At 47.0% G+C, this 25,000-nt stretch overlaps 1 protein-coding gene across 5 annotated transcripts in view; it reads left to right on the top strand.

The window, feature by feature from the left end:
• Nucleotides 1-25,000, top strand: part of LOC144521757 (zinc finger protein 609-like) — a 59,596-nt gene that overhangs the window by 16,045 nt on the left and 18,551 nt on the right. For 3 of the 5 annotated variants that reach the window (XM_078256344.1, XM_078256345.1, XM_078256346.1), the window contains 2 exons: nt 10,253-11,086; nt 24,077-24,302. In XM_078256344.1, coding sequence (XP_078112470.1) covers nt 10,373-11,086; nt 24,077-24,302 — 940 coding nt within the window. In that variant the 5' untranslated portion in view covers nt 10,253-10,372. Of the gene's footprint in view, nt 1-10,252; nt 11,087-12,609; nt 13,157-24,076; nt 24,303-25,000 lie in introns of those variants that run through there. The other 2 variants (XM_078256347.1, XM_078256348.1) reach the window with 2 other exon arrangements.

Below are 25,000 nucleotides of genomic sequence, written 5' to 3'. Positions count from 1 at the left end.
TTCTTTTATTCCCTGGAAATGGATATTATTCATAGTTTTTTTTTTTTTTTTGATTATTTTTGGGGCTTTTTATGGCCTTTAATCGACAGGATAGCTTGAAGACAGGAAAGGCTGCCAAGGCCTCAGCCTACATGGGGCCCACAGACTACTGGGTGAGTTAGAGGTCGCCCCATTACTCATAGTTTTAAGATTAGGCTTTTTTAATATCTGATAACTTTTGATCTGAAGTATATCCTGATTTAAAAAAAAAATATTGTTAAGCTGACTCGACCAGCTGACTTCTCTATTGGCTGTTGTAACAGGAGACGTCTCTTTGTGAGGACTGCTCCTCAGATCTCTGCAGGGTAAATCCAGACAGCTAGCTAGACTATCTGTCCAATCAAACGTACAGAGGCACCGTGGCTCCGTCCGGAGCTTAGCCCCGCCCACGATGATTGTGATTGGTTTAAAGATGGCAATAAACCAGAGCACGTTTTTCCTACCATCCCAGAATTCTTTGTGCTGTGTGGACTAGACAGACGACAGCGACGCCATCAGCTGGTTCAGACCGCTGAAACTTCTCCTGCAAGCGGTTTCGTCCCGCCGTAGTTCTTTTTAGTCCCTCCAGAAAAACGTGATTATATGATCTCATAAGTCAACGCATAACCAGCCAAAGTCTGCATATTTATGCGGGGGGGGCACTTTCGCCGCATAAATTGCTGATTTCCGCGCAAAATATGCGGGGCTTGCATGATGTCATAATCCCCGCATTTTCATTGCAAAAAAAGTCCCAAATATCTCAGCAGAAAGATGAAAAATGTTGTTTACTTCACACAAGAGCAGCTGTTCCCCTGTTGCCATGAGAACATGAAGCAACGTGATGAAGTGACGTTGTGAAGTGACGTGGTGAAGCGACGTGGTGAAGCGACGTGGTGAAGCGACGTGGTGAAGCGACGTGGTGAAGCGACGTGGCGAAGCGACGTGGCGAAGCGACGTGGCGAAGCGACGTGGCGAAGCGATGTTAACATCATCTAAAAGCTGCAAACCCCGCGATGAAGCCACAGTTTTTGCAAGTTCCTCCAATTTCATCGCATAAATATCCCGCATATTCCATCACATTTTTTAAGAAAACGTGACGCATAATCAAGGATTTTAGCCCAAAACAATCACAAAAAAATACTCAGCATTTTTCTGGACGGACTGTCTTTTGGTGTGAACTGGTCCTTTCACGCCACTGGCCTTGAATATACTCTGATGTCAAGCTGCAGCCCACAGACGTGAAGCAGCCTCCCCTCTCCCCTGTAAGCGTATCGATGAAGACCACACGAAGACATTCATCACTGACCGTAAAACCATAACGGTGGTGTTTAGTATTTATAGAGTCTTGAGGGGTCTATTGTCTTCTCTGCACAGTGTAAACCTACAGACATGTTTGGCAGCCTCGCAGCATTTCACACTGGCTCTGTCTCCTGCAGGTCCGACGGCCAGCAGACGCAGCGTAAACATGTTAACGGGCGGCTCAAGTAGGGAAAGTGGTTAGGGGGATTATGGGATTTACAGCGCAGTGAAAACTGGAAGTTTGAAGTAGTTCAGGGTGGAAAAAGCAGCCGCCGAGAGGCTGGGTCAGTAGTTAGTCGTCATGGCAACAGAAGGGCCGCTCACCCACACATTGAAAACTCCCATCACCCTGTAAACACTAACGTTACTTTAACATGGATGTAAAAACTGAGGGCGTTTTCACACCAGCTGCGTCTCCAGATACTTCTAATTAATTGGTTTCATTCCACCAGAGGTGTTACCCCTCTCGTTCCCCCTGCTCTGGTGTTACCCCTCTCATTCCCCCTGCTCTGGCGTCTACCCCTCTCATTCCCCCTGCTCTGGTGTTCCCCCTCTCATTCCCCCTGCTCTGGCGTCCCCCCCTCTCATTCCCCCTGCTCTGGCGTCTCCCCCTCTCATTCCCCCTGCTCTGGCGTCCCCCCCTCTCATTCCCCCCTGCTCTGGCGTCCCCCCCTCTCATTCCCCCTGCTCCCCCTCTCATTCCCCCTGCTCTGGCGTATTAGTGTTAACTAGCTAACGGTAGGCTAACGTTAGCTGCTGTGTAACGTGTTATTAGTGTTTACTAGCGTGACGTGCAGCGATGTTTCTGTTGCCTCTAACATCTGTTTTGGAGCATCAGAGACATTTAAGTGGGACCGTAATCAGCGTTGCTATTTTAGGAGGAATGTAGCACCATGTGGACGTGAAAGCAGTTATAATTAGCCTGTGTGACAATAACATTAATTTGGGTTAAAATCAACAAACAATCGTGTTAATGAATCGGGATCAATATATTGATCAAAATAATCGTGCAGCCCTAATTAGTAGTCAACTATTAAATAAATAATAATCGGTTTGTCTTTCTTTTTTAACCAAAGGTAAACGTGTGTGACGTCAGCGTGTTAAACGTGAATATTGTTCTAGTGTCTTCTCTCCTCTGGGACAGGACGCTGAACATCTTTGAGTTGGGGACAGAACAAGACATTTGAGGGCGTTGATCTCGGGCTTTTTGGGAAACATTGATCCACATGTTCCACTATTTTCCGCTCCACATGCTGTGAATCATCGGGAGCGCTGACGTCGTGTTAATATCTGGGCGACGTGTAGTTTACAGCCCAGCACATTCGGAAGATGCTCGCTGGCTCGTCTGTGTTTTGAGGTGTGGAGGCCAAGTTTCCATCAGCCGGGATGATTTGTCCCGCTGGCTGCTGGGAAGGCGGCGCTCGGCTCACCTCCTCCGGCCGGCCTGTCGGGGTCATTAAGTGTGTGGCGTTGAGGATAGAGATGTTCTGATACCGTACAATACAGTAGTATACAGCTGTTATACATCATATCATCCATACAGGGATAGTAGTATACAGCTGTTATACATCATATCATCCATACAGGGATAGTAGTATACAGCTGTTATACATCATATCATCCATACAGGGATAGTAGTATACAGCTGTTATACATCATATCATCCATACAGGGATAGTAGTATACAGCTGTTATACATCATATCATCCATACAGGGATAGTAGTATACAGCTGTTATACATCATATCATCCATACAGGGATAGTAGTATACAGCTGTTATACATCATGGAAATGGCGAGCGGGATGAGTGACAAACGCCTCCCAAAATCTGACTAAAGTCTTTTAAACTGACCTTTGTTGATCTGAAATGAAGACAGATTCAGCAGCTGCACGGCCTATTTCTCTCTTCAAATGTTTTCAGAAACACGTTTCAGTGAACTATCTTCTAAAAATACGAGATGGTATTTCGAACAAGCCGCCATTATCGGTCAGCTGGAGAAGCCAGACCCACGTGCAGAACGTACGCGCGGGTCGGCGTCTCTTCGGTGTGTTCTGAGGCACTTTTTGGACCTCAGGGAGCCGACTGATCAGTCCGACTGGCTTTTCTGCCGACGGTCGGCCGTCGGGTTGGTGTGTCGGGGGCTTAACACAAAAAAATCTGTCTCTTTCATGATATCAGAATCGGATTAATTGGCCAAGTATACGTACATACCCAAGGAATTAGACGTCGTAGGTGTTAACTCTCTATACATTCAACAAGTAGACATAGTAGTAGTAAACATTCAGTGGACAAATAGTAATACAGACACATACTGTACTATAGAGACAACAGTATACATATAGGCACATATCAACATAATATGCAAATAAGACATAATATCAAGACAAGTACACATGGAGTGGGATGTAAGGTGCAAAAAGTAATCGTGCAAAGTAGTGTGCAAGTCTCAGCCTTTTGCACACGTTTATTGCGCCAGTTGACATCACAATGACTATTTAATAAAAAGGGTAGGTTGGGCAGCCCTAGACTGAAAGGGTGGGAGAACACATCGTTAGGGTTTTATAAATGGATTTCATGCTCTTGTAAAACCTCCCCCGCGGGACTCAGACCAGAGTCAGACCTTTGTCTCCGTTTGGGCTAAAAACAGACACAACTAAATGGATCCAACAGTGGAAATCCCAGGCAGTCCTTAATCTAATCAGCTGTTCTGCTGGATAAAAAGCCTCCGTGTCCAACGAATTTCATCACAATCTGTAAATATGTTTAGTAATGATGCTGCAGGCTTCGTGACGGGCCGGGCTGTTCTCCCTCAGGCGGACAGATGGGTTTACTGAGACTAAAACGGACAAGATTTAGAAAAGCTGTTAGTTATGAGGCTGGACCAGAATCTGTCAAACACAACACGTTCTACAGACTCCTAATCAAGTGGGAGGAACCCTAAACCCTAAACCCTAAACCCAGGGTTCACCAATAAGAGTTTAATGCCCGATGGCCCGGGGCAAGTCAAACGCAGCCCACTCGCCCATTTGGGCGTCAACGTATCATAAAATCATTTGAATGCGCCGTTGGCCAATCAAGAACTGAGTTGACACACACACACACACACACACACACACACACACACACACACACACACACACACACACACACACACACACACACACACACACACACACACACACACACGTACAGACACACACACACACGTACAGACACACACACACACACACACACGTACAGACACACGTACAGAGACACACGAACACACACACGTACAGACACACACACGTACAGACACACCGTACACACACGCACGTACACGTCACACACACACACACACGTACACACACACGTACAGACACACACACACACGTACAGACACACACGTACAGACGCGCACGCACACACGCAGCGTACAGACACATGCGCGCACACACGCACGTACAGACGCAGACACACACGTGCAAACACATGCGCACACACACGCGCAGACACATGCGCACACGCGTACAGACACGCACACACAGAGACGCACACACACTGCGTACAGACGCAGACAGCGCACACACACACAGACGCAGACACACACACACACGTACAGACGCAGACACACACACACACACACGTACAGACGCAGACACACGCACAGACAGACATGCACACACATATATACACACACAGCACAGACAGACACGCACACACACGCACACAGACACACACACACACACGTACAGACGCTTTTCTGCCGGCGGTCGGCGGTCTGGTTGGTGTGTAACAGCTCTTAGGCTACGTTCACACCGCAAGTCTTCACGCTTAATTCAGAGTTTTTTGCTCAGATCAGATTTGTTGTTGTTTCTAAAAGCGTGGCGATATCAGATTCCAGGGTGAGCTGTTTGGGGTTTTAAACTGACCCGCGTGATCAAAAGACCAATACCGAGGACATCAGGCGCAGCACGCTGCTGCACTACAGTCAGGGGACGTGATGGAGGAAGTCACTTTTATTTCAAAACTGTTTGTGTAATGGCAGCCGTGACATTAGTGAGCAGGTGATGGGGAGGATGGAGAGAGAGAGAGAGAGACACAGAGAGAGAGAGAGAGAGACTGACAGACTGACAGACTGACAGAGAGAGAGAGAGACAGAAGACTGACAGAGAGACTGACAGAGAGACGGACTGACTGACAGAGAGACTGACAGAGAGACGGACTGACTGACAGAGAGACGGACTGACTGACAGAGAGACTGACAGAAGACTGACTGACAGAGAGACTGACTGACTGACTGACAGAGAGACTGACTGACTGACAGAGAGACTGACTGACTGACTGACTGACTGACAGAGAGACTGACTGACTGACTGACAGAGAGACTGACTGACTGACTGACAGAGAGACTGACAGAGAGACTGACTGACTGACTGACTGACTGACAGAGAGACTGACTGACTGACTGACTGACAGAGAGACTGACTGACTGACAGAGAGACTGACTGACTGACAGAGAGACTGACTGACTGACAGAGAGACTGACTGACTGACTGACTGACTGACTATTTTGGTCTTTTTGCGGGGTTATGGCTGCAGATTCACTACAGAGGTCTGTGTGTATTTCCACTTCACCGTCTGTGTCCAGGGCTCCCGCTAGGGGTGCACGATATCCACAACACGTGATATTGATTATGAATGTTGCGATATTGATATTAATTTCAATATTTTTTATAAACATTTCTTATAACACAAGGTTTATTTCAACTGACGGTCATATTGGACTGGTACAACATGAATAAATATATAAATAAGGACCATGTCTACAGAACAGGACACGTTCTACTGGTTGGACAGTATAACATATATATAAATAAGGACCATGACTACAGAACAGGACATGTTCTACTGGTTGGACAGTATAACATATATAAATAAGGACCATGTCTACAGAACAGGACATGTTCTACTGGTTGGACAGTATAAATATATATAAATAAGGACCATGTCTACAGGACAGGACATGTTCTACTGGTTGGACAGTATAAATATATATAAATAAGGACCATGTCTACAGGACAGGACATGTTCTACTGGTTGGACAGTATAAATATATATAAATAAGGACCATGTCTACAGAACAGGACATGTTCTACTGGTTGGACAGTATAACATATATAAATAAGGACCATGACTACAGGACAGGACATGTTCTACTGGTTGGACAGTACAAATATATAAATAAGGACCATGTCTACAGAACAGGACATGTTCTACTGGTTGGACAGTATAAATATATAAATAAGGACCATGTCTACAGGACAGGACATGTTCTACTGGTTGGACAGTATAAATATATAAATAAGAGACAGACATGTTCTACTGGTTGGACAGTATAAATATATAAATAAGGACCATGTCTACAGGACAGGACATGTTCTACTGGTTGGACAGTATAAATATATAAAGAAAATGGGACATGCAAGTGGCACGTTAACTGGCCAATGAAACTAGATCATTATAGCGTCTCAAGCTCTAAATCAAACACAGCTAAGCCACACCCCCAAACCCCAGATTTGGGCCACTTTTGCCTGCAGTCTGAACATAGCCTTAGACACCAATGCATGGGACAAACTAGACCACACTCTATAATTTACAAAGCCCCAACAATTCCAGTAATTCAGCCTGAATAAAGTCACATGTCGTCTGTTTGCTCCATGCAGTGAAGATCAGAACCTAAATTAGCATCCGTGTCGCGTCAGTGGGGGCTGCTGGCTGTTAACATTGCACCCCACCCCCCTTCCATCCGCTCCCATGGCTCTGCCAACACCCCCCGTATTGTCCCAGGGGGTCAGGGGTCGTGTCCCTCCTTTCATATGATAAGTGGCCTGAAGGAGGCCTCGGAGGCTGCCCCCCCCGGCGCAGAGGGTTGCTGGGTAGAAAAGCCTCTGATCCCTCGTCAACACGGCCTTTATGTCCGCAGCAATCGACCTCCTCCGCCCACTTCACACCCGTCTGTGTGATCACAACAAACCGCCTCCGGGACACTTTGACTCCTCCGCAGGCTTCAGAGACACACGACCGAAACCACATAGTGGTACAGACCAGCACCAGTATATGGGGATACCCCGTTTACCACATAGTGGTACAGACCAGCACCAGTATATGGGGATACCCCGTTTACCACATAGTGGTACAGACCAGCACCAGTATATGGGGATACCCCGTTTACCACATAGTGGTACAGACCAGCACCAGTATATGTGGATACCCCGTTTACCACATAGTGGTACAGACCAGCACCAGTATATGGGGATACCCCGTTTACCACATAGTGGTATAGACCAGCACCAGTATATGGGGATACCCCGTTTACCACATAGTGGTATAGACCAGCACCAGTACATGGGGATACCCCGTAAACAATATGGTATGGAAACCATTAAACGTAACTCCTAAATAACACCTAAATGTATCTTATTTGAACATTTATAACCTAACCTAATCTGGCACTGCCTCCGTTTTGGCGCCGCTGCCCTTTTTCCCTCCATGAACTCCGCTCTCAGCTCCTCTGCCAGTCGCTGCGTGAACTTCCTCCCGGCAATTGTGCTGCTGGTGCCAGACTGATGTCACAAAGTGGCGTATGTATGACACGCCAATTCATATGGCGTTTTTGAACGCATAATCCGTTTTTTGGCGTGTTAATCAGAACGTATGCTGCATACAGCGTAGACATACACGTGGATAGCTCAAAATGCGTACAGATAACACGCCACTTGGCTTTAGGAAAGTGGCGTGTATGGTTACGCAAAGTCATGATGCCATGGTGGCTGGTGCCCTCGTTGGAGAGGATGTGTGCAACGATTCCAGCCAGTTGTAGCATGTATGAAGTTATATGAACACGTAGACAACAACAATGTAACGATACAGAGTATAGAGCCCTAGAAAATATACCTAATACCTAAGGAGTAGATCTCACCAGCGTCAGGGAGCCAATAAGCACGCAGCATGCTTCTACCAACATCTGATAATGTCTGTGATTGGCTGTCTAACGTTACACGTCGTAGAGACCCGCAGGAGAAACGTAGTCGGAGCTGCAACGTAAACGTAAAAGTATAACAGCTGTATACTACTATCCCTGTATGGATGATATGATGTATAACAGCTGTATACTACTATCCCTGTATAGATGATATGATGTATAACAGCTGTATACTACTATCCCTGTATGATGATATGATGTATAACAGCTGTATACTACTATCCCTGTATGATGATATGATGTATAACAGCTGTATACTACTATCCCTGTATAATGATATGATGTATAACAGCTGTATACTACTATCCCTGTATAGATGATATGATGTATAACAGCTGTATACTACTATCTCTGTATAGATGATATGATGTATAACAGCTGTATACTACTATCCCTGTGTAGATGATATGATGTATAACAGCTGTATACTACTATCTCTGTATAGATGATATGATGTATAACAGCTGTATACTACTATCCCTGTGTAGATGATATGATGTATAACAGCTGTATACTACTATCTCTGTATGGATGATATGATGTATAACAGCTGTATACTACTATCCCTGTATGGATGATATGATGTATAACAGCTGTATACTACTATCCCTGTGTAGATGATATGATGTATAACAGCTGTATACTACTATCTCTGTATGGATGATATGATGTATAACAGCTGTATACTACTATCCCTGTATAGATGATATGATGTATAACAGCTGTATACTACTATCTCTGTATAGATGTGATATTATTTCTATCTTTGTCTGTCAGGTTAAAGTCTTTGTGAAACATGAACACCCAGAACCTTCTTTTATTCTGCAGTTTGATTCCGTTATAACGGAAAAATAACATGAATAAACTACTTAACGTAGCTATTCTTTAGGGCTTTATTACGTGGTATCAGATCGCTGCATTAACTCCAGTACTTCCTGGTAGTGATACCAGCGTTTTAGGCAGTATCGGAGCTGATACTGGTATCGCTATCGGAACATCTCTAGTGAAAAATCGCGATTTATCAAAAACCTACTTTTTCAAACTCCTCCTAGACCGTGCGACCGATCGGCACGACATTTTGCACGTAGCATCTCCAGACGGGTCTGACAAAGAGTTACTGAAAAGTATTTTTGATAGGAAGACGTTTGTGTAGCTAGAACTATGAAAACACCAACTTTGCCATATCTCGGCCGAAATAAATGCCATCGACGCCAAAACTTCAGGTCCTTGTTTGATAAATCACGACTTGTTATTCATCGGCCTTCCAACCTGTTTGAGAGCTGGATTCTGTATTCTGCATTTTATTTTTCTAGTCTGTTATTTGTTTTTGTTACTCGCATGTCAACGTCCAGCACTTTGGTCGACCTGGTTGTTTTAAACGTGCTGTACAAATACAGTTGGATTGGACGACCCTCTGGAGGTCCCCCACGCATTTTACGAAAATTGGCCACTAGGGGGCGTTACAAGTACAAAAAAGTTTACATCTCAAGAACCGCTCATCCAATTTTTACAAGATTTGTTGGGTACCATCTAGGGCCAACCCTAGAGTGGGGTACTGAGGGGTTAAAGTGGGCGTGGCCTATGGGCCCACGTCTAAATGTACTACTTACACTAACGTGAACAATATATTATATTGACAGGGTAGATAGACAATGGGTCATGGACCACACCTACCAAAAATGTCTGCTTTCGCGTGCTCCCCGGGGCGTCGGGGGGGGCGACTGGCGTGGGAGGCTTGGCCCTCGTCATAACTGCTTGCAGTTCTAGTTTCTTTTTGTTTTCATAAAATTGGTATAGAAAAAAACAAACAAGCCCTAATGAAAAGAATCATTAGGCTACTCATGTGTCACTGTGCCCTGTTGTTGCCGTTTTCTCTCCGTGTCTGAGCTGTTGTTTGTCCGCTGTGCAGGAGGCGATGTGGGGAGCTGGGCGTCGGCGCGGGGCCCGGCCCTGAGGAGGCGTCCTGCGGCTGGGAGGAGCGCGGCCCTCCTCTGGCCCTCCTGCGGCGCTCCGGGACGCTCCTACTAAGATGTCCCTCAGCAGCGGCCCTGCAGGCGGGAAAGGTGTGGACTCCAACGCAGTGGACACGTACGACAGCGGCGATGAGTGGGATATCGGCGTCGGCAATCTAATCATCGACCTGGACGCCGACCTGGAGAAGGACAAGCTAGAGATGTCGAGCAGCAAGGAGGGAGGGGGCATGGCCGCCCCTCCCAGCGCCGTGGCTGCACTACCAGACAATATTAAGTTCGTAAGTCCTGTAGGCGCCGCGCAGGGCAAAGAGAGCAAATCTAAATCCAAACGTAGTAAAAACTCTAAGGAGAGCGCTAAGGCCCCGGTCTCAGACGGAGCCAAGAAGGAGGTTCAGGGCCGGGCCCCCTTAGAGGCGCCGACCCAGAACCCTAACTCTACCCCCACCAAGGGCACTGACAAGTCTAGTAAACCCTCCCGTACCCTCCCCGCCGTGAAAAAGGACAAAGACGGGGCGTCGGGGAAAACTAAGAAGGAGAAAATGGAGGTTGTTGCGACGGGAGTGGCCGGCGCTGAGAAAGAGTCGGCGGCCCCCGTCCCTCGCAGCGCCCCGTTCGAGGGCCAACAGAACCCCGAGTTGGCCGCGGCCGAGCAGCTCGGGAGCATGGCACTGGACTCGGCGGGGATTGGCCAGCCTGTCGCCATGACAACGGAGCAAGAGGAGGTGGACAACGGCGAATGCCGAAATCTGAAGAAAGTGGTCAGCGTGAAGGTAAGAGGAAACGCACAGGACTTCTGTTTTATTTTAGAAAATGCTTCTTTCCTTGCTGCTCGCTCTGGTCGCTGCGGTGTGCCTTGCTGAAGGACACCTGGGTAGTGCGTTCTGGGTTTTAGTGCCGCTTCCCTTTTTTTGCGTGTTGGTTAAAGCAGAACTGTGCTGCCATTTTTAACCACAGCTCCCAAAAAAGAAAGATGCCAATGTTGACAGCTGAAGACAGAAAATAAGGGAAGAGAGAGAGAGAGAGAGGGGGGGGGGGGAAGACACGCAGCAAAGGGCCGCGGGTCGGAATTGAACCTGTGGCCGCTGCGGTAAGCACTGAGCCTTCGCACACGGGGCGCACGCTCAACCATGTGAGCCAGCAGGGCGCCCCATCAAGAGATACTTCTTGTTGAATAAAGGCTAAATAAAGAAAGCGTTGCTGGAGTCAGGGAGGATCTCTCCTGATCCAACAGATCAGAGATCAGTCTGCTGAGCTCTCTCTGGGGATATCATGTTAACACCCAATGTAGATGTAGCCTGAAAGGCTTCGTAGAGACCGAAACCAGCACTAAGGGATCACTAGGGGTGGTACGGTTCAGTTCGTATCACGGTTTTCGGTTCTGTACGGTACTTGTTATTTTTTCTTTTAATCTTTAACACTCCAGAAATATACTTCAGCATATGATACATAGCTAACATCTTATCATAACAACACACCGTGGCAGTTCTATCTATTGTCTTATTCCACTGTCATCATAGGTGACATGAAACCCAAAAAACCACACACCAGACTATATACGACGCTGGAGCATCCTCCAGCTCTGGGCAGTCTTCCTCATCTCTCCCACCTGACGTCTCTACAGTCTTCCTCATCTCTCCCACCTGACATCTCTACAGTCTTCCTCATCTCTCCCACCTGACATCTCTACAGTCTTCCTCATCTCTCCCACCTGACATCTCTACAGACTTCCTCATCTCTCCCACCTGACATCTCTACAGTCTTCCTCATCTCTCCCACCTGACATCTCTACAGTCTTCCTCATCTCTCCCACCTGACATCTCTACAGTCTTCATCTCTCCCACCTGACATCTCTACAGTCTTCATCTCTCCCACCTGACATCTCTACAGTCTTCTTCATCTCTCCCACCTGACGTCTCTACAGTCTTCCTCATCTCTCCCACCTGACATCTCTACAGTCTTCCTCATCTCTCCCACCTGACATCTCTACAGTCTTCCTCATCTCTCCCACCTGACATCTCTACAGTCTTCCTCATCTCTCCCACCTGACATCTCTACAGTCTTCCTCATCTCTCCCACCTGACATCTCTACAGTCTTCCTCATCTCTCCCACCTGACATCTCTACACTCTTCATCTCTCACACCTGACGTCTCTACAGTCTTCTTCATCTCTCCCACCTGACGTCTCTACAGTCTTCTTCATCTCTCCCACCTGACGTCTCTACAGTCTTCATCATCTCTCCCACCTGACGTCTCTACAGCCTTCTTCATCTCTCCCACCTGACATCTCTACAGTCTTCATCTCTCCCACCTGACATCTCTACAGTCTTCCTCATCTCTCCCACCTGACATCTCTACAGTCTTCCTCATCTCTCCCACCTGACATCTCTACAGTCTTCCTCATCTCTCCCACCTGACATCTCTACAGTCTTCCTCATCGTATTCAGAACGAGACGCCATTAGAGTCTGTTTTGAAATTTGGGAGCAGCAAGAACCACGTGACGCGTTCGTCCAATCAGCTGCCACGTGTTGCGTTCCTCACGAACCCAGACAAGCGAACCGAGCAGTTTGGATGTTTTTTCATGACGGGGAAAATAACCTTTGTTTTTTAATGCATGAATGTTTCCTCTTAAAGATTATTTCTGGGGCATTTTTAGGCCTTGATTGACAGGACGGCTGAAGAAATGAAAGGGGGGGGAGAGGGGGTGAATGACATGCAGCAAAGGGCCGCAGGTCAGCGTCGAACCCGCGCCCGCTGTGTCGAGGAGTACACCTCTATATACAGGCGTGCGTTCTACCAACTGAGCTATCCGGGCGCCCACGGTGTTTTTTGTCATTATTCGGTGAGTCTGTCTGTGCTGAAACTGATTATTAAAGTGGATGTCTCTGAAGCATCTGGTACCGACGGGACGTAGCTGTGTGGGATAGCTTTTCCTTTATGTGTTTAGGGCGTGTCCAAATCCACTTTTGCTAGTTTGACGGTGGTCAAAAGGGTCCGTGTGCCGGGCGCATGGTTCTAAAGGGTTGTACTTAGTGTCTTCATTAATCAGAGGTGTGTTTTGGGCGTAACATGCAATCAACCAATCAGAGATCATCTCCCATTCCCTTTAAAAGCCAGGCGCGTTTGGACCTTGGAGCATTGCTGTTATGATGGAGGATTTGCACCGTAATATTGTTATTTGTAATCTTCTGCATGTGTGTGTGTGTGTGTGTGTGTGTGTGTGTGTGTGTGTGTGTGTGCTGCTGTGCGTCCCTGTGTGTGTAACAAGCATAGTGTGCACGTGCTGTCCATGAGTCTAGGAGCATTTTACTAATGCTCTGTTAAAATAACAATGAGATGCTGCGTTATTGACTTTAGACCAGGTTTTTGTTGGTCAATGGTGCCATCACTTCCCACTGCCTCAAGATAGCAATACTCCCAGAATGCACCTGAACACACCTCCCTGTAAGACCAGCACGCCCAGAATGCACCTGAACACACCTCCCTGTAAGACCAGCACGCCCAGAATGCACCTGAACACACCTCCCTGTAAGACCAGCACGCCCAGAATGCACCTGAACACACCTCCCTGTAAGACCAGCATGGGCCACAGATGGCTGCAGGTGCATTTGCTATTTAAACGACGTGGGCGCTGGACGGGAAACTGACAACTGCGTCGGTCTTAAACTAGCAAAGACACTTGCGTTCAGGATGCATAGAAGCGACTCTTCGTACTTCAGTCCTAACCTCCGACTTTTCAGGTTTTTTCGTAGCTGGATATCATTTATAGCGTCTAAATATGATTGTGGACGACGTTGGTGATAGTGAGATGCTTGCCACAGTGTGGTATTCCTCTGATTCTCTGCGTTGTTCTAACGTCGCTCCCTCTCTTCAGTCACTCTCCAGCTCGCTCCACCACATACCGTGCTCGCGGCGCTCGTTGAGCCTTCGTCTAAAACCACCAGCTCATTCATGAACTGGGCTTAATACACCATAACTGATCAGGAGTCTTTAAATACATCCAGAACATGGCAGCGTTTTGTCCTCATGTTGGATTTTCAATTGCTCTTAAATGTGTTCCCAGACATTTAGCTTTCTCTCTCAGACTACACCGTCAATCCTGAGCCCCCATCCAAACATTAGGTCCCTCCCTCCCTCTCTCACTCTCTCTCTCTCTCTCTCTCTCTCTCTCTCTCTCTCTCCCTCTTTTCCTCCCTCTCTCTCTCCCTCCCTCCCTCTTTCCCTCCCTCTCTCCCTCCCTCCCTGCCCTTTCCCCCGTCTCTCCCTCCCTCACTCCCTCTCTCCCTCCCTCTCTCTCTCCCTCTCTCCCTCCCTGCCTCTCTCACTCCCTCTCTCCCTGCCTCTCTCACTCCCTCTCTCCCTGCCTCTCTCCCTCCCTCTCTCCCTGCCTCTCTCTCTCCCTGCCTCTCTCCCTCCCTGCCTCTCTCACTCCCTCTCTCCCTGCCTCTCTCCCTCCCTGCCTCTCTCCCTCCCTCTCTCTCCCTCCCTCCCTCCCTCCCTCTCTCCCTCCCTCCCTCCCTCTCTCCCTCCCTCTCTCTCCCTCCCTCTCTCCCCCCTCCCTCCCTCTCTCTCCCTCCCTCCCTGCCTCTCTCTCTCCCTCCCTCCCCCCCTCCCTCTCTCACTCCCTCTCTCCCCCTCCCTCCCTCCCTCCCAGTTATTCCAGTGTCTCAGCATCCCATGGAGAAAAAACTGCTAACCTGTTGTCCATTTCTAACATTCCTCTGAGTCTGTGTGCGAGGAACACGGAAAAAAGTCATCCTTGAGGGCTTTGACTTTTCAAGGGTCATTGAGGGGGGGGACTGTGAATATATTTTAGAGAGAAGTCTTTGAGGAAGTTCCTTGGGTGTTTGATGGCTTTTCGGGAGTTTTTTAAAGGCCCTGAAGGATTTTTTAGGGGGCATGTTGAGAGCTTTGCCAGGCGTCCTTGGAGAATGTTTTCGCTCCGATCCTCTACTTCGGCATGGCCTTCAGCGTGTGTGCGCGAACGGCACATTCCTGCCGGCACTAGGGACACGTGTGCAGGACGACCAGCGCCTCCCACAGCTCCTGATAGGACAAGAATGTGGTTTTCTTTATCTGAGGTGAAGGTCCAAGGACAGCTGGAGTCATACGCTGTACAGACTGTAAAAAAACCCAGAGGCTTATTTGTGATTTGTGATATTGGGGCTCTATACATACATTTAACTTGACTCTTGCAGGGCTTTTCAGTAACCCAGCTTCCCCTGCAGAGTTTCTACGAGTTGATTGATGCCGAGAAGGTGGAAATTGGGCAGGATGACAGAATAGAAAGGAGCATTGAGGTTCTTTATTAGTTTAGTTTCATGCATGGGAAGTGGACAGCAGTGTTTTCTAGCTTCCCAGTTCTCTGAAAGCAAGGCAGAAAGAAGGAAGAGTTGTATCGTCATTACAGTTTTGTATTTGTGCCAGTTCAGTTGAAGTTTATGTGGTGTGAGCGTGCCAATGTTCCCACATTTCTAAGATCTTTTTTTTCCAAAATTAGGCCCTATGTTCCCACATTTCCTTTTTCATAAATTGGTATCAGATTTTATAGCCCTTTCTCCCAATTTGGTAGCTAATTACACCCAACCTATTATCCAGTAGCAATGGACTACAGATGGAATATAACCCTAGACCACAGGGCTGTGGGACCATAGGGCTGTGGGAACATAGGGCTGTGGGACCATAGGGCTGTGGGACCATAGGGCTGTGGGAACATAGGGCTGTGGGACCATAGGGCTGTGGGAACATAGGGCTGTGGGACCATAGGGCTGTGGGACCATAGGGCTGTGGGACCATAGGGCTGTGGGACCATAGGGCTGTGGGACCATAGGGCTGTGGGACCATAGGGCTGTGGGACCATAGGGCTGTGGGACCATAGGGCTGTGGGAACATAGGTCTGTGGGACCATAGGTCTGTGGGACCATAGGGCTGTGGGACCATAGGGCTGTGGGACCATAGGGCTGTGGGACCATAGGGCTGACCCCTGTGTGGTGGGCATAGCAAGTCCCACTATAACCCATCATATCTGTGTTGTTTCATCTTTGAATGAAAAATGCTTCCCCAAAATAAAAATAAAACATTACGTGACCTTGACTGATGTTTTTTTAAATAAATGTGCGCGTTAGTTTTCAGTTTATTCGTCTCCAAAAAGCAGCTGCATATAGCTCAACCCAAAACAACAAACGGGCAGGTCACACACATAAATCATCACGGTAAACGATGAAGCTAGAGACGGCTCCCTGTCTGAGTCCTTTACACCTTCACCAGGATTATTTCTTACTAACGGAGTTCTATCTCCAAATTAATGTAGGACGTGGCAAACAGAGATACCGCTACTGTTTGTTTATCGGCCAAAATAACTCAAATTTCTTTGTAACATCACAAAACCTTTTGGTTGGGGTTGCATGTCCTGCTTGTTTATCCTCCGTTTTCATGGTGCTTTCTTTTGGAAGGCTGGCTGCCCAAAATCTCCACATACTGGCTAATTAGTTAGTGGTGGTGGCTGGCTTTTCAAAACTGGCTGAAACAGACCGGAAACGAACCGGAAAACTAACCGGAAACGAACCGGAAAACTAACCGGAAACGGACCGGAAAACAGACTGGAAAAGTGACCGGAAACGGATCGAAAACTGACCAGAAACAGACCGGAAAACGAACCGGGAAATGGACAGGGAAACGGACCGGAAAACTAACCGGAAACGGACCGGAAAACTGACCAGAAACTGACCGGGAAACGGACAGGGAAGCAGACCGGAAATCTGACCGGAAACGGACCGGAAAACTAACCGGAAACAGACCGGAAATCTGACCGGAAACAGACCGGAAAACTAACCGGAAACAGACCGGAAAACAGACTGGAAAACTGTGCAGCTGGCTCGCCGCTGGGTGTGTGTGTGTGTGTGTGTGCAGCGAACTGGTTTTTAGAGACTGGTCGACCATTAACCCTGTGTTGTCTTCCCCATCGGCCACGATGCAACTTTTAGTTTTTCTGGGTAAAAATGTAAAAAAACATTCCAACGTTTTGGTCGTCTTTTTTCGACACTTTGGTCATTTTTTTCGACATTTCTGTCAATATTTTTTCTGCGCTTTTGTGACGTTTTTTTTAAAGCTTTTCCCATGTTTTTGTCACTTTTCTGGACATTTTTTGACTTTTTTTTCCGACGTTTTTTGACTTTTTTTTTCAGTTTTTTGACTTTTTTTCAGTTTTATACCTTTTTTTCGACGTTTTTTTTAAAAACTTTTTTCCGACGTTTTTTTAACCTTTTTTTTCCGACCTTTTTTGACTTTTTTTTTCCAGTTTTTTTTACTTTATTCCCTTTTTTTTTATTTTTTTTACTTTTTTCAAAGTTTTTTGACTTTTTTTCTGACTTTTTTTCCGAAGTTTTTGACTTTTTTTCCGACGTTTTTCAGCATTCTTTTATAAATTTTTCTTCCAATCCATTTTTATTTATAGTATCAAATCATAACAATCAAGGAGTTATCTCGAGACACAGACAGACAGAGTAGGTCTAGACCACACTCTATAGTTTACAAAGACCCAACAATTCCAGTAATTCCCTACATTTTACATGCTATAAAATGGAATAAAACTCCCAAATTCAATGAAAGTAGTGAACTGATCTAACGTGTGAAGAGTCAAAAAACACTAATGTAGATGGTTCCCCGGAAATCTGACCGGAAACAGACCGGAAAACTAACGGAAACTAACCGAAAGCGGACCGGAAAACTAACTGGAAACAGACCGGAAAACAGACTGGAAAACTGACCGAAAAACTGACTGGAAAAATGACCGGAAACGGACCGAAAACTGACCAGAAACAGACCGGAAAACGAACCGGGAAATGGACAGGGAAACGGACCGGAAACTGACTGGAAAACGAACTGGGAAATGGACAGGGAAACGGACCGGAAACTGACTGGAAAACGAACTGGGAAATGGACAGGGAAACGGACCGGAAACTGACTGGAAAACGAACCGGGAAATGGACAGGGAAACGGACCGGAAAACTGACCAGAAACTGACCGGGAAACGGACAGGGAAACAGACCAGAAAACTGACCGGAAACCGACCGGAAAATGCAATGGCAGCCTTGTAGGTAGTGTCTCTGCTGAACCTGTCGTGTACATACTGGTAGTCTTGTACTTTGGACCCTGTAACTCGCATCTTTTTCAATGAGCCATAATTATCTCAGCACCGTGTCTCATTGTCAGTCCCCTCACAAGAAAAAATAAAAGACTATCTCTGACACAGAGAGAGAGACAGAGAGAGAGAGAGACAGACAGAGAGAGAGAGCAGACAGAGAGAGAGAGACAGACAGACAGAGAGAGACAGAGAGAGAGAGACAGACAGAGAGAGAGAGAGAGAGAGACAGACAGAGAGAGAGAGACAGACAGAGAGACAGAGAGAGAGAGACACACACACACACACACACACAGAGAGACACACACACACACAGAGAGAGACACACACACAGCACACACACAGAGAGAGACACACACACAGAGAGAGACACACACACACACAGAGAGAGACACACACACACAGCACACACAGAGAGAGACACACACACACACACACACAGAGAGAGAGACACACACACACACACACAGAGACACACACACACACAGAGAGACACACACACACAGAGACACACACACACAAACGGAGACACACACACACACACAGAGAGACACACACACACAGCACACACAGAGAGACACACACACACAGCACACACACACACACACAGAGAGACACACACACACACACACACAGAGAGAGAGTTTGTGAAGTGCTGATCAGTATCACTAATCTCTCTCCCAGCGTGCGAGTGGCCTTGAGAGGAATGTGGCTTGTTGTTGTGATGAATGGAGAGGAGGGGGGGGGGTGTAGTCGGTGTTCCCCCGCCCGGGCAGCAACGTATCGGAGCTGAAACTCTGCAGCCAATAGCCAGGCGAGAGAGAGAGAGAGAGAGAGAGGGAGGGAGGGAGGGAGGCGATTGGTGGCTCTTTAGGGGGTTTCCCAGCATTCAATGCGGCCTTTTCTTCGCCGACAGCCGTGGGCAACACGGTGCAGCTGGCCCGCCGCTGGGTGTGTGTGTGTGTGTGTGTGTGTGTGTGTGCAGCGAACTGGTTTTTAGAGACTGGTCGACCATTAACCCTGTGTTGTCTTCCCCATCGGCCACGATGCAACTTTTAGTTTTTCTGGGTAAAAATGTAAAAAAACATTCCAACGTTTTGGTCGTCTTTTTCGACACTTTGGTCATTTTTTTTCGACGTTTCTGTCAATATTTTTCTGCGCTTTTGTGACGTTTTTTTTTTTTTTAAAGCTTTTCCCATGTTTTTGTCACTTTTCTGGACATTTTTTGACTTTTTTTTCCGACGTTTTTTTTTTTTTTTCAGTTTTTTGACTTTTTTTTGAAGTTTTTTTACTTTTTTTCCGACGTTTTTTTACTTTTTTTTCCCGACGTTTTTTTCACTTTTTTTCCCGACGTTTTTTTTCTTTTTTCCCTTTTGTTTTTTTTTTTACTTTCCGACGTTTTTTTAAAACTTTTTTTCCGACGTTTTTTTACTTTTTTTTTCAGACGTTTTTTTAACTTTTTTTTCCGACGTTTTTTTTCTTTATTCCCTTTTTTTTTTTTTTTGACTTTTTTTCTGACATTTTTTGACTTTTTTTCTGACATTTTTTGACTTTTTTTCCGAAGTTTTTGACATTTTTTCCGACGTTTTTCAGCGTTCTTTTATAAATTTTTCTTCCAATCCATTTTTATTTATAGTATCAAATCATAACAGGAGTTATCTCGAGACACAGACAGACAGAGTAGGTCTAGACCACACTCTATAGTTTACAAAGACCCAACAATTCCAGTAATTCCCTACATTTTACATTCTATAAAATGGAATAAAACTCCCAAATTCAATGAAAGTAGTGAACTGATCTAACGTGTGAAGAGTCAAAAAAACACTAACGTAGATGGTTCCCTACAACCATTACTCTTTACTAGTTAAATAAATGATCAGTTCACTACAGTGGTGTAGTCTGCAGTATACCCACTAAGAAAGCTCCAGGATCTCCATATACCCGCTAACAAATACCCAGTGATACGTGACTGACATACTTTCTATCATATTTTAGATATATTCAGAATTATCGTCTGTGTTTTCCTTCTTTACATCGGCTGAATAAAGGGATTTCACCGTAAAGTGGTGAATGAAAGTGTATCTGAATGCAGGAAATGAAGTCTTTGATGCTCTAATAACCCTGAAGGAGAGACACGCCACGCAGAGACACGCTCAGGAAATGAAGTCTTTGATGCTCTAATAACCCTGGAGGAGGACACCAGGACCCCCCTCCCCCAAAGGCAGATTCTGGCCCCATATATATATATATATATATATATATATATATATATATATATATATATATATACATATACACACACACACAGTACAGTATACCCACTACAATACATTAGACTACACCACTGTGTGTCTGTGTCAGCGTGTGTGTGTGTCTGTCTGTGTGCGTGTGTGTCTGTGTCAGCGTGTGTGTCTGTCGTGTGTGTGTGTGTGTGTGCGTGTGTGTCTGTGTCAGCGTGTGTGTGTGTGTGTGTGTGTGTCTGTGTCAGCGTGTGTGTCTGTCTGTGTGTGTGTGTCTGTGTCAGCGTGTGTGTGTGTGTGTGTGTGTTTGTGTCTGTCTGTGTGCGTGTGTGTCTGTGTCAGCGTGTGTGTCTGTGTCAGCGTGTGTGTGTGTGTGTCGTGTGTGCTGTGTGTCTGTGTCAGCGTGTGTGTGTGTGTGTGTCTGTCGTGCGTGTGTGTCTGTGTCAGTGTGTGTGTGTCTGTCTGTGTGCGTGTGTGTCTGTGTCAGCGTGTGTGTGTGTGTCTGTGTGTGTGTCTGTCTCTGTGCGTTTGTGTCAGTGTGTGCGTCTCAGTATGTCTGTGTGTGTGTGTGCGTGCGCGTGTGTCTGTCTCTCAGTGTGCGTGTCTCAGTGTGTTATAGTCTCTCTCCCCCCTCCCCAATGACAGTTAACTGTCATTGCATTGGGGTTTTTGAATCGATTTTGATAGCATTTGGGGAAGAAAAATGATAAAAGAACGTCAAAAAAGTGACAAATGTCCCAAAAAAGTGCAAGAAAAAAACCCCCCATTTAAAAGGAAATGACAAAAACAATTGTGGAAAAAAAGACCAAAGGGTTGAAAAACGAGATTTAATTTAAAAGTTGGATACAGAAAAAACTAGAAAGGTTTTCGGGTGGACAAGAAGACGACACGAGGGCATCGTGGAGATGATTCCCGACAGACCGCTCTCGGCTGAAGTGATGATCCTTTTCTTTGGTTTTCGGTTCATGAGCAGAACTGTTTGTTTGCAGATATTTCCGGGATTTCCCAGGCAGCCGCTGAACAGTGCTGCATTCACATGCTGCTGTATGTTCAACCCCCGAGGACAGACAGAAAAATGAGAGAGAGTTGGAGAATGGAGGGACCTGCACACGTTATGTTAGGCATGCTCAGGGCCCTATCTTACACCCCGCATGGCGCAAAGCCCGACGCAACTGTCAGTTTCCCGTCCCTGCGCCCGCGTCGTTTAAATAGCAAAATGCACCTGCGCCCATCTGTGGCCCATGCTGGTCTTACAGGGAGGTGTGTTCAGGTGCATTCTGGGTGTGCTGGTCTTACAGGGAGGTGTGTTCACGGTCATTCTGGGCGTGCTGGTCTTACAGGGAGGTGTGTTCAGGTTCATTCTGGGCGTGCTGGTCTTACAGGGAGGTGTGTTCAGGTGCATTCTGGGCGTGCTGGTCTTACAGGGAGGTGTGTTCAGGTTCATTCTGGGCGTGCTGGTCTTACAGGGAGGTGTGTTCAGGTGCATTCTGGGCGTGCTGTCCTCCCGTCTGGGAGACCTGACTGGAGTCTTGGAGTCGCACCAGCAGCCTCAGAAAGGGCTTAAACGCTGCTCAACACCAAGACCCAACACTAGCCCCCTGCCCCCTCTCCTTCTGCACATGGACTAGCCCAGCGTGTCAAACTCGAGGCCTGCGGGCCAAATCTGGCCCCTTGCAGATTACGATCCGGCCCGCATATTAATTTAGGTTCACAATACATTTTGGCCCCCCTAGTTGTGCGCCAAAACCAAAAACACGACAAAGTGTTCTTTTAACTACAGTTACACCACACTCAAAGCAGAATTTGGCAGATTGAGACTCAGAAATTCCTTCATATTTAGGCAGAAATATTGGTGTAAAAAAAAAGATCTTTGCTGATTTGCTAAACTCTATGATGGCTCAGGATCTTTTTTGATGACTTTTGTAGGGCTTCATGTCGACAAAAAGCGGCAAAAAGGTCGGAAAAATGCGACAATTGCGAAAAACAAAGGTGAGAAAAACGTCTGACAAAGCCATAAAGAAGTCGGAAAAACATACAAAAATGACTACAGCGAGGTCAAAAAAGCGACATGCAGTAATACAGTCAAAGATATTTGACTTTTTCAATGAAACAAAAGCACGTCAACCTCTCCATCTCTGGCCCTTGATCTGATTCTCTTCTTCCAGTGTGGCCCTCTGGGAAAATGAGTTTGACTCCCCATGTACTAGCCTATGGACTGTCTGACTAGCTGTGATCACTAATGTACTATTGCACTACTGGTTAGATATCACATTTAAACAAACAACAGTTGACCCAAAGGGCTTTACAAGTAGAGCAGGGAAGGCAGAAACAGTATGCCTTAAAGATACATAATCAAGTCTGCAAGGTACCATGAATAACGTTAAACAAAGGAAGAATTAAATAATGTAACGGAGTGAAAATGCGTCTTTAGATTTCATTTAAAACTAGTAATTGTATTCCATGATTTGATACTACAGAAAAGGCTCGGTCCCCTCTGGTTTTTAGGCGTGTTCGGGGATGACGAGGAGTTGTTGGACTGTTGTCGTTGTACTGGTTGTCCTTACTTCAGTCCCTCCAGAAACAGCATTGTTTCCAAATACGCCGTACTTTCTCCGCATTAATTGCCGTTTTCCCGCACGAAATATGCGGGGCGTGCATGATGTCATAATCCCCGCATTTTCATTGCAAAAAAAGTCCCAAATATCTCAGCAGAAAGAAGCGGCGTGGTGAAGCGACGTGAAGAAGCGGCGTGGTGAAGCGACGTGGTGAAGCGACGTGATGAAGCGGCGTGATGAAGCGGCGTGATGAAGCGACGTGATGAAGCGGCGTGATGAAGCGACGTGATGAAGCGACGTGATGAAGCGACGTGATGAAGCGGCGTCATGAAGCGGACGTGATGAAGCGGCGTGATGAAGCGGCGTGATGAAGCGGCGTGATGAAGCGACGTGAAGAAGCGACGTGATGAAGCGACGTGAAGAAGCGGCGTGATGAAGCGGCGTGATGAAGCGACATGATGAAGCGGCGTGAAGAAGCGGCGTGATGAAGCGGCGTGATGAAGCGGCGTGATGAAGCGGCGTGATGAAGCGACGTGATGAAGCGGCGTGATGAAGCGGCGTCGTGAAAGCGGCGTGATGAAGCGGCGTCGTGAAGCGACGTGGTGAAGCGACGTGATGAAGCGACGTGAACGTCATCAATCATCATAAATATCCCGCATATTCCATCGCGTTTTTTAAGAAAACGTGACGCATAATTAAGGATTTTAGCCCAAAACAATCACAAAAACAATCTCTGGAAGGACCGTTACTCGTGCAATGACAATAAAGGTGAATCTAATCTCGTGTCAGAGTCAAACTGACCTTTTCTCCTCTCTCTCTCCCCCCAGATGGAGTCTCCGGCCTCCACGCCGGCCCCCCCCCCTCTCCACCTCCACGCCCCCGTCGCCAGCAGCGACATCTCGTCTCCCTGTGAGCAGCTCATGGTACGCACGCGCTCGGTAGCGGTGAACACGGCGGACGCGGCGCAGGCGACGGAGCCGGAGTGCCTGGGGCCCTGCGAGCCAGGCACCAGCGTCAACCTGGAGGGCATCGTGTGGCAGGAGACGGAGGACGGTGAGATCAACAGTCTTTGTTTCTCCAGAGCCAATCACAGCATTTGTTTACAGGAACTCCCGGTAGAAAACACCCGCGTCCCGTATGTACAATTTAACAGGGACTGGGAACAACTGGGGGGGGAGAGAGAGAGACTATAACACACTGAGACACGCACACAGACACACACACTGAGACACAGACACACACACACACACACACACAGACACGCTGACACAGACACTGACACACTGACACAAACGCACACAGACACACACACACACACGCTGACACAGACACACACACACACACTGACACACACACACAGACACACACACTGACACACACACACACACACACACAGACACACACACTGACACAGACACTGACACAGACACACACACACACACACACACACTGACAGACGCACACACTGCACACACAGACACACACACTGACACACATGCACACACACACGCACACAGACACACACACACACACGCTGACACAGACAGACACACACACACTGACACAAACACACACACACAGACACGCTGACACAGACACTGACACACTGACACAAACGCACACAGACACACACACACACACGCTGACACAGACAGACACACACACACTGACACAAACACACACAGACACACACACTGAGAGACAGACACGCACACACACACACACACACACACACACATACTGAGACGCAC

The sequence above is a fragment of the Sander vitreus genome, chromosome 8, assembly GCF_031162955.1.
Source record: "Sander vitreus isolate 19-12246 chromosome 8, sanVit1, whole genome shotgun sequence".
Taxonomy (NCBI): Eukaryota; Metazoa; Chordata; class Actinopteri; order Perciformes; family Percidae; genus Sander; species Sander vitreus.
Note: the sequence above shows the minus strand (reverse complement) of the source record. Positions and strands in the feature narration are given on the sequence as shown.